Genomic DNA, 15,800 nt, shown 5'->3' with positions numbered 1-15,800 from the left:
CCCCAAGTTACTGGGTCACGACCCCGAGGTCACACCTGATCACCCGCCCCGCCCCCCCCACAGCGAGCTCAGTAGTTTTATTCGCCCTGTCTTTGTTCAAAGCTGCTTTTCCTGCCATTATGTTTCACTCGTTTTTCTTTACTCAGAAGCACAAACACTTGCACAAAAGCAGAGCACTGAGACCCCGACCCTGGGTCTTTATTGCGCAGCTTTTACCTGGACATATCTCCATGAGAGGAGTTTGATTTTTGAACACGGCCTTACAGCCTTGTGTTAAAAAAGAAGAATGTTTCTAAGCCGGTGAACATTCATACATTTATGCAACGACGTCTTACGCTGAAAGACGTAAAACAAAGGTTTTAAAGGAAACGGCACAGTGTGTTCTGCTGCACAGGAAGTCACACCTCTGAGTCCAGCAAACAGCAAACAAGCCCTTTTTCACGGCGGCAGCAATGAGAAAATCTGCAGAGATACAAACTTAGCATCAGATTTACTCACACAAGCTTTACCTTAAACATGGTTCTGCCCCTCTCGCTCAGAGTTGTGACTTCCTGTGTACTGAACATGACTTTTCACATAAATGTTAACATATACTCTTAGTGTCTCTTATCACCCCGATGCTCAACAGTATGGTATACAATATACACCATACAATGTACTTTTAACATTGCACTAGCTGATCACTCAAGTCATGCTGGCTAAAGATCCTCAACACACACACGACGCTGTGAAACGCCAAAAGAAATAAGACGTGTCACTTGAAAAACTGAACCTTGAGCTATAAATTGAGTTGAAATGTTGAGTAGAAGGGAAGTTATGTGGAGTTATGTGCTTAGAAATATGCTGATCAGCTTAGTTTTTAGCTTTAACCTTTAACCTATTTCTACAAAGTGCTTACCCGTCAGCAACGGGTACTAACGCTGGTCTTCATATACGAAATTCTAGATTATATATTTGTATATTGAATAAGACAGAATATTTTTCCATATTTCTTTAAGCATGTGTGTTTAAATAATAGTGGTGTAACGGATCAGAGTTGATTCATGATCCGCCCGTATTTGGTTTGGCAGGTTTGTGAACAAGGGATTAATTGCAAAATTTTACCAGCATGTGGTTGTTGTTTGTCTTTCAGCTGTTCCTATCGACGGGTCGCCATAATGGACGACCTGATCTACAAAAATTTGCCCTTCCTGATGTGAACCTTGCAGCTTTTATCCAGGGACCAGCTGGGGCTGCGGTTTGGGCATCAGATGGGAATCAAACCCGTGTCTGCTGCATGGCAGGTGAGAAAACTACCAGTGAGCCACCAATGCTCCTTAAAGGCTAACCAGTGTGGTGTCAAATCAATTGTTACATGAGCCTCCGAGTGGCGCGGTGGTAAAGCGCTCGCCCTATCATCCGGAGATCGCAGGTTCGATCCCCGGGTGATGCTGTTACCTCTCACAGCTGTAGGCCTAGAGGGAGCTGATTGGCCGAGCTCTCTCAGGGGGGAGGGATGAGAGGTACTTCGCACTCTACAGCCAATTAGGCGTCAGAGGTTCGGAGGAAACACGTGATAGTCTTCGGCCTTCCCAGCTTAATGGTAGTAGTAGTCTTAACTAAATCTAGTAGACTAAATCTGGAAAAAAGAATCAGTTGTTACATGCTGCTGTATGGTGTTATATTTGGGCCCATTCCTGAGCAAAAATGAAATCTTTTCACCTGCTCAAATGCTGTTTTAATTTAAGACATAAGAAGTTGTTTCTTTAAATTCTAGAAATAATATATGATAAGCAAAATTATATTTATCTTCTGACAAAAGAAAAAGACCTGAAAAATGACCCGATCCATGACCACATGTGATACTTTTACGATACGTACTTTAGAATTTAGCAATTTTTGAATAAAAATTAGCAAATGGATTTTAGAATCGACTCCTGCTTAGAAGATTGAACAATCACTAGGAATGTTGTTTATCGCTACAGCTTCCAGTGCTTTTTGTCTCTGTGGAGTCATTTTTACTTGCAAACTGTATGAAACAGTATTGGTTATTATATTGTTCATTTTAACTTATTTTGCCCTTTTTTGGCTGATTAGTAAAAAAAGTCAGACTGAACCTGAAATTTACAGTCATGATGTCTTAATCCTTCATCTAATCAGTCTGACTATTAAAGTAACTTCTTTAAGCAGTGATCGTGCAGACGAGAGGAAAACAACATCACCGCTCCCACGACAACCAGTCGAGTTGACTTCTGTTTCCTCCTGCCCTTTTCAGTTCCTCATTAATGTTCACATCTTCTAATTCTCATTCTGACTCGCAGGTTTCATTTATATGATCGATGTGTCACAACAGACATTTCATCACCTAGTTGCAATGCGATAAGATAACGATCACACTATTAGCTGTGAATCGGAGCAAAGAAAAGCAAAGACATCGAGTTGACCTGTAAAGTCCTGCTGATTCATAAACGCTAACACGGTTTTATTGTGAAAGTCTAAAACTTTGTGTCACATTCATCCAAATATTACAGATAACAAAAATCTACAGAAAAACAAAACATAGACAGATGAGAAAAGAAGATTGAAAGAAAAACAGAAAGAAAGAGCAAAAAAAAAAGTTTATTCTGGGCAGAGAACAGCAGCTGTGAGTGAAATAAAGAGAGCAAAACAAAAACAGGGCAAAAAGTAAAAGAAACATCAAAAAAATAAAAAAAAATAAAAAAAAGAATGCACACAAGAGGAATAAAGTGTAAGATGAATAAAATAAGTGAATAAATGCAAAATAAATAACAAAGCAAGTGAAGTGAAGGACGTAAGGAAGGAAAGAAAGAAAGAAAGAAAGAAAGAAAGAAAGAAAGTTAGCCCTGGAACCGTTAGTAGGAAAAAGAAGGGCAACAAAAGAATGAAAGAAAAAGCGAAAGAAGGCAGAAGAAAGGGTAAAATAAAAAGTGAAAGTAAGATAGACACTGAAAAGAAAGAAAGAAAGAAAGAAAGAAAGAAAGATGTTTATTTATGGTGCACAAAAGAATGTGTGAAAGTGAGGAAGGAAAAATGACAACAAAAGAAAAAAGTACAATAAAAAAGGAATAAATATAACACCTTGTGCATGAAAAGGAATAAGCAAAAACAAATACGTCAAATATATAAAGAACAGAGGAAGAAAGAAAAATTCCAGTTCTTATAATTTCAATTCTTGGAATAAATTCCAAAAAAAGATGAAGGACACAAGATGGAGGAGTGAAAGAAAAGAGTGGAAGTGAGAGTGAGGGGCAGGATGGGTAGAATCGGAGTTGTGTTTATTAGAGCTGGTACAGATTTAGAGAGAGAGAAAAACAGGCAGGGGTCAGAAGCAGAAACAATACGTAGAACCAGAACTAGAAACCTGGGAAAAGGACACAGGGACGTAGAGGACACAGAGGACAAGCTTTAGGAACTCACACCTTGGAATGACTGTATAAACACACAAGATTTCCCGTAGTGCAACCGGAAGACAGAAAAGGAAGTGGAAAGAGCGGAAACAATCAGCAGGCGGCAGGGCTTCTGTAATGAATAATTAATAAGTGCAGACGGCTTCGACCAATCACGGGGAGAGAACATTGTGACAAGAAGCAGTCGCTCTTACAGTAACCCTGATAACCTTTACGGGTGTCGTGTAAAATATTGCTGGACAAATCTCACTGCCCTTTAGCACAGCGGAAATGATATTTTAGCAAATAAAAATATTCCAAATATTGATAAAATTAATTTTAAAATAAAATGACAACAAACCAAATCTAAGCTTATCTTAGTGATCTAAGTGAAAGCAAACATTTCTTTTTCTATCGGCAGATTGTTTCGTTAGTTTTAGGAATTTATTTCTTGAAAGACACAAAATTCTCTGCCAATATAACAAAAAAATAAAATTTGCTTATAATTTTAGTAACATTACATAGAAATAAGCTTAATAATCTAGAAATTAGAGATATGTTTAACTACATTCGAAAATGTTTCACGTGCTAAGATGTAATTTTTGCAGTGAGGAGCGTCTCCAGTGTCGTCCATAATAATAAAAAAAGATAAAAAAAAATGTATCTATTCATTTCTTAATTAGCTCATTTACATCGACACTGAAACAGCACATCCGGAAGAGGAGTGAAACCGAGGGAGTTTAAGGTATGAAAAAAGTTCATTGTCTGAGGGGTATTTCAGTTGGAACATTAACAGAAAGTATGTGGGAGAACTCTGAGAGTCAACCTGTTAAAGAAATGCTAAAACATGGGACCTTTAAAAGGTGTTACGAGGTTGGCATATTTCCAATCACTATGATCTGAGACTGAATGAAACCACCTTCTCATTAACTAATTATAAATTCCATGTCCTTTCCTTCTAAATAAAATGGTTTCATTCGAGAGAGGAAAGTGTGCAAGAACAAGACGTGACCACATGTAGACGTAAATGTAGGGGTGAAAGACAAAAAGGGTCTATAAAGGACAGGGCTAGCCAATCAACATAATCCAAGACAAACCGATAAAACATTTATTGTAATTAAACATAGAACAGATGCACTGTATAATCATTAATATGCTAGAGCTTTTACCAAAGAGAGTGTTTTTAGGAAGGAGTCTCCAGTGTCCAGATGTCCACCATGAGAAAGTCTAAGAGGAAAGGGGCTTGGTACTTTTTGCTATCAACTTGGGAGATATAGACGAACTGATTGTATCTGCCATGACATACTGTATATCATAACAGGAACAGAAACTTGTTTCATGGGTGTTCATTATTAAATTATGTTTCATTCCTTGTCTACACTGTGATTATCACATGCTTAAAAGCCTTCACTACTGTATATAACGAAGAACAAATGTTCACTTATTATTACTACAAGCTTCAGGTTCCATACAAAAATATGTTTTACACGTCTGAATAAATGGTTGTGTGTGTTGGAGACAAAACATAATCAGATATTTTGACTGGAGTCAAACCAGATGAGGAAATCAGTCCATTATGACTATCTGTCTACTATCAGATGTATTTTTGGCAATAAATATAAACAATACAATGAGTCAGCTTCTGTGTATTTGAATAATCTTTTTAAAAAAAATGAGGCAAATGAGGGTACTGTAAGTCACAAATAAGTAAAGTTAATCTCCACTACAGTCGTCTGTAACTACTGCGGGTGCAACAGGTCATTGAACTCCTGGTTTTCCAATCGGATCATGGATGGGATTTTGATAATTTTTTAGATCATTATTTTAAAAAAGCGAGACAAACACATGAATGCTTGAGTATAAATCATGTCTATGTTGTTGTTAGGCTTTCGGCTGCTCCCGTTGAGGGGTTGCCTGCCACAGAGCCACCAATTCCCAATATGAACTGTGACTATATGAAAAATTTATGTACTGAATTTATGGAAATGAAGCAGCCAATCAGGGTTTACCTTGTCAGGTTGTAAAAAAAAAAGGAGTAAGCAGTGTTGCCAGATTGGGCGGTTCTCTGGTAACTGGGCTACTTTCATCATTGTTGTCTTGTGTGCGGAGTTAAAATTTGATGAATTTTAATAAAACAAGACAAATAGCTGAATTACAATATAATTCCTATTTCTGATATTAATACTATATATATTTTACCAGAGTTAGAGGGGTTTCAACACAACCTAGCCCAAGGGTTTCCAATCTTATCCAGAAGAGACCAGCATAGGTGCAGGTCTTCATTAAAGCCATGTAGATGCCATACCTAATTGTCAAGAATGCATAATAATTAATAACAACTCAAGAGTCCAAATATAATGGCATACAGCTTTAATAATACTGTATCTTGCACTGTAATGGTAAAACTTTGCAATTAATCCTTGGTTGACATGCCTGCCGAACTTGTGGGAAGGATCACTGATCCACTAGGGTCCAGTACACCCCTAGTAACCACACTTATAAATCTTAACATACTTGTGCCACGCACCACTGTTAATCCCATTTTACGAATGCAGGTTCAAAGTGGAAGTAAATTATCCTAATAAATTCTAGTCCAGTAAAGAGGGACTAAAGAAAAAAATCTCTTTAAGATGACTTTCCCCATAATGCCCACATTAAACTTTCTTTTGGCTGCTCGCGTCAAGGGGCCGCCACAGCGGATCACCTGATCCACACACAACACTGATTTTATAACAGATGCCCACTGGTGTGGCAATCCACAGATTTGAAGTTTATAGGGGCGTTCAAATAAAACTTGTTTTTTTAATTATACAGAATACACAGTTATGAGAGTAAAAACTCTTTTTAAATTTTTTCATGCGTGAAACACTGGCCTCCCAGGAACTCCTTTAACGCCCCAAAGACGTGGAAATGGCTTAGAGCGGGGTCAGGGCTGTACAGGGGATGTGGCAACAACTCCCAGTTGAATTCCCATAATGTGCAAGTGGTATTGGTGAATGATTGTGTGTACAGTTCCCACAGAGAGCCGTGTCTCTTCACTGGGAAGAATGTCACAGTGTGTCACAGTGTGATCCAGGGATTTGCTTAAGCAAGATTTCTACACAAAACTGATAGGGACCACACCAGGCTCATATTTCGAGAAGGCAGTGATGAGCTCCAGACAATCTTCGCTTAGTTGTGCAAGTTTGCTATTTGTGCCAAAACATGTCTTAAGCACCATGTAATGTGTAAAATCTGCCAAGCAATCACAATCCAGGAAAGATTTTTTTTTCCTTTATTGCTTGTTAGAAATAACCAGGAAGGTCCAATTCCAGAAAGCGTGAGAAACTCATCACATATACATTAACATGGAGTAATTACGAATCGTTCTAATGACCTGGACCCAATCAGATAGAGAGCAACTGTCTTTCATTAGCATAGAAGTATGGGATACGATGGTTCAGAGCACGGTCTTCTGAGACTGTTTAATGCATCTGCCTGTCAACTGTGTAGATTTACGAGCCAGAAACCTTTCTTTACATTACAATTAAAATTATGTCTCTCTCTCTCTTTGTCCTCTGTCTCCTCATCTTCCTTCCTTTTCTCATTCTATTTTAGGAGCACATTATAAAATTAGCCATAAAGCACAGCGCAGCAGGTCCGCTGCCAGAGACAAATTAGGACGAGTAGATGAGAGAATCAATTAAATGAGGTGAAGTAAGTGAGGTAAGTGAGTTCAAGCCATAAATTTAGAAGGGATGCTTTAAAGAGACAGTCTGCCAGCTTCACATGCACGGTTAGCGAAGCTAGCTGATGATCAGAGCTAGCAATCAGAGCTAGCATTCCACACATGGAACACACACAAACACAGGAATGTTGGGTTTATCAGAGTGTCGAGATAAACACAGCAGACACAGGACAGATATATGACCTGACAGGTGATGCTAGCCATGCTAGGTTCATTTTTAAAAACCCGAAAAAGTGTTAGCGTGTGTTTGTATTTGATCCGTCAAACAGTGAAGGAGCAGAAGATTAGCAGCTCACAGAGAAAGACAAAGCACTAACGTAATACCTGATGCGATCATTTCACACACCTAATGTAGTGTTATAACTATTTCCTTACTGACTTGACAAGTATACTTTACAACTAAACAGTGGCACAACACGAAAAGTTAACGGTAGTCACAGCAAGCTCACTCTGTGTGAGGGGATTTATAGTGAAGTCACGAGCTACCGTTAAGTAGCGACCTAATCTGTTAAGATTTCATGACATTTTTATTATTATTACTGTATTGTTGCAGAAATGCTATGAATTTCTCTAGCTCGAACACCACCTTTCCCTTTCTAATACCAAACAGATACCTTAACTTCCAAGTTTTAAACTTGTCTTATTTCTTATTTTATGTACTTAATTTAAAACGGCCCTCGAAAACTAGCATACTGAAAACAATTTGAATATTGAAAACTGCATAAACAAAGTTTTACACATTTAAAAGGAAGCCTAGAAAGAACTAAACGCCCATGAACATTTTTACCTTGATATTTACTGTAATAAAATATAGTTAGAACATATCACTATATACCATAGTATTACTGTGGTACTACAGACTTTACCATGGTAGGTACTAGAGATGGGGGAAAAATCGATTCAGTTATGAACTTTTTTATTCTTTATTAAATTTTTAATGCATTACAAAAAATGGGAGCATTAAAAGCCTTTGATTTGCCGTTTTCCTTCAAACTATATGAGCAAGTTAGTCTCCAAAACACCCATAACACACTCTTACACCAGTCTCAAAACACCACGGATGTAAATTAGTCAGAAATTTACTACAAAAAGAGTAAAAACAGTTCAAAACCAATTAAACAAGCATGTATAACCTTAACATGGATGTAAACCATAATGTAACACTTCATTTAGTTAAGCGTGTGACCAAAAGTATGTGGACACCTGTAGATAACAAAACAACTTAAAAATCACAAAGAATAAAAATCTAAATGCATATTTTCAAATTTTATGTTCTAAAAAGTGCTTCTTGCTCCAAATAACGTCTGAATTGAAAACAGTCCTAAATGGCATGACTTAATATTTTAATGAGCATGCCTGACAGCATTCCTGTCCAAATCTCTCAAATTCAAACAGTCGAGGATAAGTTTATAGTAGTCTGTTTCAATCCTTACATTGCCTTTCCCACGCTTAAGCATGCTTTATACTGTAAATAAAGAAATTCAAACCAAAAGACAAGGACAAATGACACAGCACAGCCGTTTAGGCTAATCAGCATTTATAATGGAGTGAATGAAAGAAGAGTTCGAATGATTGCACGTGAAATTTGTGTCATGAGCATCAGGTTGCTCTGATTGCACCAGTGTTTATACGTGTATAGGCTTCTTCAAGCATGTTCACTTGTTCCTCACACAGGCTAATTACAGCCAGATGGCGAATTTCTGTTCTGAAACCAAAACCACCTGCAAGTTCACGGGTCTGATATCACTGCAGTGTCTCAAATGTGTGGCACCCAGCCTGTTGATGTGTGTGTGAAGAAGTATACATCTAATGAGAAATGTGAGAGAAAGGCGTCTAAGAAAAAAAACACCCGTGGTGGACTTGCAAAAAAGCCAAATTGTTATTAACAGTGTTTATACCACAGCACTGGTAAATTCTCTATTCTTATTGTTCAGAAGGTGAAAGTCATTCTGACAGGTTTACAGTACATTAAAGTGCTTGTAAAAGGTAAGTGAACAACATTCCTCAATAGTAAATACTACTACAAAAGGCTTAAGAGCAATCTAGTGTTAAAGGATAAATGAGTAATTAAAAGCACTGACAAGTCACTGTGTGGCGAAAGAGGATAAAACACATGTAATGATGTGCTGTTATTAGATGAGAAAAAGAAACTCTGCATCATATCAGGTTAATTTCCTTTAAAACTTCATGCATTAACATGTGTTATTCCTTACTTAGGTAATTCTAAGGGAACTGCTACAGACATCCTCAAGTATATTTGACTGACAGTAGTTAATTTAATGCTGAGATTCTACCTTTGAATGCTGCACCTTTTATTTGAATCTTTCACACATACATGTGGCAAAATTATACATATAAAAGAATTAGGGTATATCCTTGGACGTATTTACCTTGTGGAGTAAAATGTACAATAGACAGTAAAATACATATAATGTAATAGATATATACGAAATGTATACAAGGTATATGCTTAAAGGTATCACCCTAGTGACAAATATGTTTCTGAATGTCTAGGGTTCTAGTGGATCCTGACTCAATTCCTGTGTGCAAAAGAGGAATTTGAGAATTTGCTGTCATTTTTCCTACAGATCCAGACTGCCATGCCACATTGTTTGCTACATATGTGCTATTTCCTAGAGGCACAGGCACACGTAGTTGTTTCCACTCTGGAAATGCACCTTGCCATCCCAAATGCCACTCCAACTCTAATGTCAAACCTAAGAGGTCTATTACACCAATTTTTTTATTGCTTTTTTTATTCCCTATGATCTTGAAGCACTGCTCGACAGGTCCCACCATCTCCGAGGGATCGAGGAAGACATGCATCTAGACTGTTAGACCTAGTGGGTGAAATGAACGTCCTCCAGATGTTCATACGGGCGAGTCATTAATGAATGACTGAAGACCTATCTCTTTCTTAGATATCTGGGTTAATCTCTGCCATACTAAACCAAAAAAAAAAAAAAACACCCTTACAAACAGTTCTTGACTGATGGTACCCAGTAACCACTGTAAGGATCTATCCAATAACGGAAACTTCAAAGCACTTTTGTACAATAAGTCGCTATGGATAAGAGTGTCTGCCAAATGCCTAAACATAAATGTAAATGTATGGTTTTGACCACACCTTTCAATATTATAAAATCTGAGCAGCTGGTTATTCACTTTACACCAATATATCATTCATTCCTGTTCAGTATGCACTTCATCTCAGGCTGGGTCACAATGCATCCATGCATTTGGCTCCTATCCAGAGAGCCAGGTGGCAGAATTCACTCATGAAAGCACACAAGTTCACTGCACTCACAAACACTCTCACACCTGGGGCAAATTAGAATAGCCTGTCTGACTCCCTGCATGTTCATGGACAGTTGAAGGAAAACCGAGGACCTGGAGCAACCCCACATGTCCTCCTGAACACCCCAGACTCCAAGGTGGGGATCAAACGGAGAACACTAGAAGCGCTTGATCAGGATATTAATGAAACATTCGAGCAATTCTGTAATAAAAATGTTCATGGTGCTGATGTGACATTAACGCAAAGGCATTTTAATACTGAAGGTTTAAAACCTCCCTGTGAAGGAGCATGCACTGCTGTATGATGCACTGTTATGTGCTGCAGGTGTATAAAAGTCAGGTGCACGCTTCAGGTGTTTAGGTAGCACTATGCCCTATGACATATTTACACTTATATGTAGTCTTTTGTTAGGTTTTCATAGTTATATTAAAAAGAAGTTGAATGAAAAATACAAAAACAAACTAAAATAATAATAATAAAAATAAAAGTAACGTCACTAGTAAAATAATAATAATAAAAAGTAAGTCCATGTGAAACGTCACTGTATATAAAGCCACAGCTTTGACCACTTTGTTTCTAAACACATTATTAATGGATTAAACGCGCGAAGCACGAGCCACTTCACTCGTGCTGGGCGCGTTTAAGCGAAGTGACTTTACGCTCGCGCGCAAATGAAGTGACGAAGCGAAATAAAGAGAACACGCGCGCGTGACTTACCGAGCAGCGCCGCGAGCCTTAAGCATCGCTCCCCGGTGCGCATTTCGAGTCCTCTCGTGCGTCTTGTACCGTCTCGCGCGTCTAAAAAGCTGCTTCCCGTTACACAGCGCGAGAGCGAGACAGAGCGCAGCGGCACCAGAAGTTGTGTGCGCGCGCGCGTGTGTGGGTGCGTGCTTTCTGTGTGTGTGTGTGTGTGTGTGTGTCTGTGTGTATCGCCCTCTGGTTTGCATTAAGGAGGAGAGTTTGAAGAACTTTTAAGCTGCAAACATGGATCTCTCTTCTGATATCTATTCTGGGTTACTGTATACTGTACAACAACAACAACAAAACGTCACACACTCTTTAGCTTGCACAATGTGGTGTTTATGTTCATTTATGAAAATGATTCCTCATGTTACCAGAAGCACTTTCCTGGAATACTGTATACACCTGTATACCATCAGGGAAGAAGAAAAACTTCTGAGTTAACCTCAGATCTTAACATTGCCTCCAGACGTTTGTACAGTGGGCACTGTGCATGACACTTCTCTCCTTACACTGATGCACCCATTGCTCTGGAATTATGGTGAATCCAGAATGATGAGACCACACAAGATTTTCCATTGCTCCGAAGATCTTTACAAATCTTTATGCTCCATAACAAACTGAAGCTTTTTATCCCCCCTGATAAGTCTCACAAACAAGTGGTTTTCTTTTCCTTTATGTACATACATCTGTTTAGGCCCAGTCCTGTGTGTATGGAAATGCTCTTACAGTCACTGTAGTTTACTGTTGATTTTTTACCATGCAACTTCACCAAGTGTTTAAGTGATTACATTGATGACGCATTTCTTTCACAAAGTTTACGGGTTAGCACTATCCTTACAGATTTTAATAATCGATCATCATTTCATACAAACCTAAATAATTCTTTTGACTATGTAAAGCTGCTTTGCGGCAATGAAAATTGCTAAAAGCGCTATACAAATAAAATTGAATTGAATTGAATTGAATTTCAAAATTGATTTCAAATCCCCTTAGTTGTTTTTTATGCTTGACGCCCAATAATTTGACCCTTCTAAAATGCCAGTTTTTGGTTAGGGAGTTCTGGACTTAGATCACCTATTCCATTGCTGCTTATTGGGCTTTTTTCCCCCCGATAAGTCACGCAAACAAGTGGTTTTCTTATGGACACACAGCTGTTTAGTCCCAGTCCTGGTCATTTTCATTACATTGTGTGTGTATATGGAAATGCTGAGTCAGGCAACTAAAGAGATCTGAAATTACTGGAACTGGTTTAGAAACTCTTCAACAGATCATTAAAATCTGTAAGGATGATGCTGAACTATCAACTTTGTGGAAGAAATGTTGTCAGAAAAAAACCCTGAATGGAGATCGCTTAAACGCTTGGAGAGGTTGCATGGCAAAAAAATAAAGAGTAAAAACAAGAGCTATGTTTAATAGTGAAAGTAAGAGCATTCCATTCTGTGAAATATTGTTGTGTTTTTGTAAAATGCTTTTTTGTTTTGGAGATGTTTTTGTATTTTGTGAAATGTCATTGTGTTTCATAAAATATGAATGTATTTTGGGAAATGTTGTGTTTTGTACTTCAGGGGCACAGTAATATTATCCTGGTTAGGGTCTCCACGGATCTAAAGCCTATCATGAGAATGCTGGAAATGAGAACCCAGAGGAAACCCACACAAACACAGGGAGAACCTCAAATGTGATACTCCATGTAAGACAGCAACCTGAGCTCAGGGTCGATCTGAGGGTCCTAAAGTCACGAGAGGGCAACGGTACCTGCTGCACAAGTCTGCTGCTTTGGGTATCATATTTGTATGAAGTCAATATGAGATCAGTTCAGTCTATGGGGGAAAAAAAACCTGAAATTAAAAATCAGCTGACATGATCTGAATTAGATTTGAGTACTGTAACTGTCACTGAAAATGCCTGGAATGCACTACGTGCAAATTTGTGCAAGTTGTACATATATTTTCACTTAGGCGTGCAGTTTGTGAAATTCCTAGCTAGTAGTTATTAAGATGCCGTATTTAACAGCAACATAGTAGCAGTACAGCAAATCTGAAGAAACAAACATTTTAAATGACTTATTCTGTATGAGTGAAAACATGTGTGTGTGTGTGTGTGTGTACTTTCATGTGTTTGAGCATTTTTAAATAAACACTTTAGTTTATGTTGTAATTCAGCACTTGGGAAAAGAGTGCATAGTCTGAAGTGGAAGCATGATGGTGGGTAACATGGCACTTTAACACTGTGACACTTTAACTTCCTCTTGCGGTTTCTAGAACGCTAGAGTCAGTTATTTTCAACTGACACCACTTTGACCTGAACACATCACATCCTTGTCAATCTCATGTTTTGAAGTTAATTGATAGCAGCAGTGTGTTAAACATTACCACATGAAGGGGCGAGTGCTTGGTACCGATCCGCTTCTCTGTCACTGGAAGTAATTTGTTATTTTGACACGAAAGCCCACGGGGGCCACCTTCTTCAGCAGATACTCACTCCATCACTGAGTTGACACCAGTGGAAGATCTGCCTTCCACATGTTCAGCGCTCAGGTGTTCAGGACCGAAATTATGTTTTAAAAAAATTAACAGTTGTCAGACATGCATTGGGCTTATTTATATGACATCACCGTTCAGTTCTCAGATCTGACGTTATTAATTAATTTGCTATAACAGCTACTTCTTGCAGCAGCTTCATCTCCAACATATATATCAAAGTCCTATTATTTCAATAGTAACATAGGTCATTCGAGGAATGTATGTTTTTGTACTTTTTCACTCCTTGATGGCAAATCAAGACACTCACACACCCAGCCAAACACTCCCGGAAGTTTTAATATATCAATGAACCTACACTGCATGTTTTTGGACTGTGGGAGGAAACCAGAGAAAAACCACCAAGCATGGGGAGAACATGCAAACTCCACACAAACACACACACACAGACCAGACGATCAGATTCAAACCCACAACCTTGGAGCTGTGAGGCAACAGTTCTAATAACTAAACCTTAAAAAAAAATCTGTGTCATTGCTTTTGTACAGTAACACAGAAAGGTCTGTAAATGTAGTTTATCCAGTGATAGTTTAGTGACTAGCATAATTTCGTGGATGCTCTATAACATTAAATGTAACTGTAATAGGATCTGGGGATTTTGGAGGCCGGATCAGAGGCCTTGGGCTCTTTGTCCGCTGGATCCAGTGTGCAGCGCGCTATGGTGCATTGGGTGTTCTGGTGTCAGTGTATCATATCCAGCATTGATTTTTTTTTCCGTGAGATTGGACCAGACAGGCTTGCAGTTGGTCCCTACGGGCAAGGGTACTGATGGCTGATCAGTGCGGAATTGTAGCATGTGTGATAGAGGTGACTTCAGTCTCGACTGAAAGGATGCTAATTGTCCAAGATGGCTGCTTTATGATGTTCCATATATAAGGTAACGTATAAAATAAGACTGTAAATTCATGCTTATGGATGACAGTTAGTCAGAGTGTTAGAGATGCTAAACCACTGGCTTTCAGGGCGGGGTCTGGGGTCCGGGGTCCATTAAGCACAAGCGGAAATTCCAACCTACATTATAATATTGAATTACGGCACCAAGCTTAATTCCGCTCTAATACTGTATGTTCATTGGAATATCCAGCAACATAAAACTTTATCAGTCCAATTAATATTATTAAAAAAATATTTTGATTACAATAAACAGTTACAATGAATCTAAAGAGAAAAAGGAAGTAAAATGTAAGTAAGGATTATTTGTAATTTTCGACATTTGAGACATCGCAGACCTCACCATGATCTAATAAAAAAAAGCAGACACAGACTAGACAGCAAACGGCAATGAAAGACATAATCTAGACCATGAATGCTGCACAAGACGTGACTGAAACAGTGGTGCTTACACTCAGATGAGAGCGATTGAGACGTGTGATGTCCTGGGGCAGATGGGTAACGTAGTTCCATGTCTCTTTGGCAATGCCATGGTAGTGGGATTCAGGTTTTTTTGGACCCTTTGTAAAACACACGGACACACACACACACACACACACACACACGAAACAATGTATCTGGACATCTCAGGAACTGTCTGAGACGGTTTATATTCGAGCTTCCTGTGTCTTCCACTCCCTGTATAAACCCTGGAGTGTTCTTCAGGAAGTCTGTGATTACCATCTCTTACTTTTTCTCCCCCACCCCCCTTTTTTTTTTTTTTTTAAATATGGACACACCCATTTAAAAAATAAAATCAATTTTGCCATTAAAAATGTAAAAAACTGTATATTATAATGTTGTCGTAAAGTTTCTGGGGAAAGTCTCTAGAACAGAGGACCTTCTGCTTTCTGGTTTCTCATTTAAAGAGAACGATGAGCTGCTTTTCATTGGAAGTAAGAATAAAAACAGAAGCTGGCGAGGAAATGACTGTTGAAGAAAATCTAATTTAACAAGACAAAGGAGTGCTTCAGCATTTTTACCTTTGTATATAATTTATACACAAGTTTGATAAGCAAAGATGGAAATAATTTTTTTTTTATTCTTTAGGGGTTAAAAAGTGAACCCAGGAAGACGTCTAAAATGACAAAATTTTATAAATTCTTTCATAAAATGTTTGATTCGCTTGTTTAATTTGTTTAGAAGGAAAAAACTACTATCATGTTGCTTGTCTG

The 15,800-nt window shown here is 38.3% G+C and overlaps 1 protein-coding gene across 1 annotated transcript in view; it reads right to left on the bottom strand.

Annotated features, from left to right (window-relative positions):
* itga1 (integrin, alpha 1) overlaps window positions 1-11,316 on the bottom strand; it is a 65,857-nt gene extending 54,541 nt beyond the window's left edge. The window contains exon 1 of the mRNA XM_053515521.1: window positions 11,129-11,316. Coding sequence (XP_053371496.1) covers window positions 11,129-11,171 — 43 coding nt within the window. The 5' untranslated portion in view covers window positions 11,172-11,316. The remainder of the gene's footprint in view (window positions 1-11,128) is intronic.
* Window positions 11,317-15,800: the final 4,484 nt, after the last annotated feature.

Source organism: Clarias gariepinus, chromosome 17 (genome assembly GCF_024256425.1).
Source record: "Clarias gariepinus isolate MV-2021 ecotype Netherlands chromosome 17, CGAR_prim_01v2, whole genome shotgun sequence".
NCBI lineage: Eukaryota > Metazoa > Chordata > Actinopteri > Siluriformes > Clariidae > Clarias > Clarias gariepinus.
Note: the sequence above shows the minus strand (reverse complement) of the source record. Positions and strands in the feature narration are given on the sequence as shown.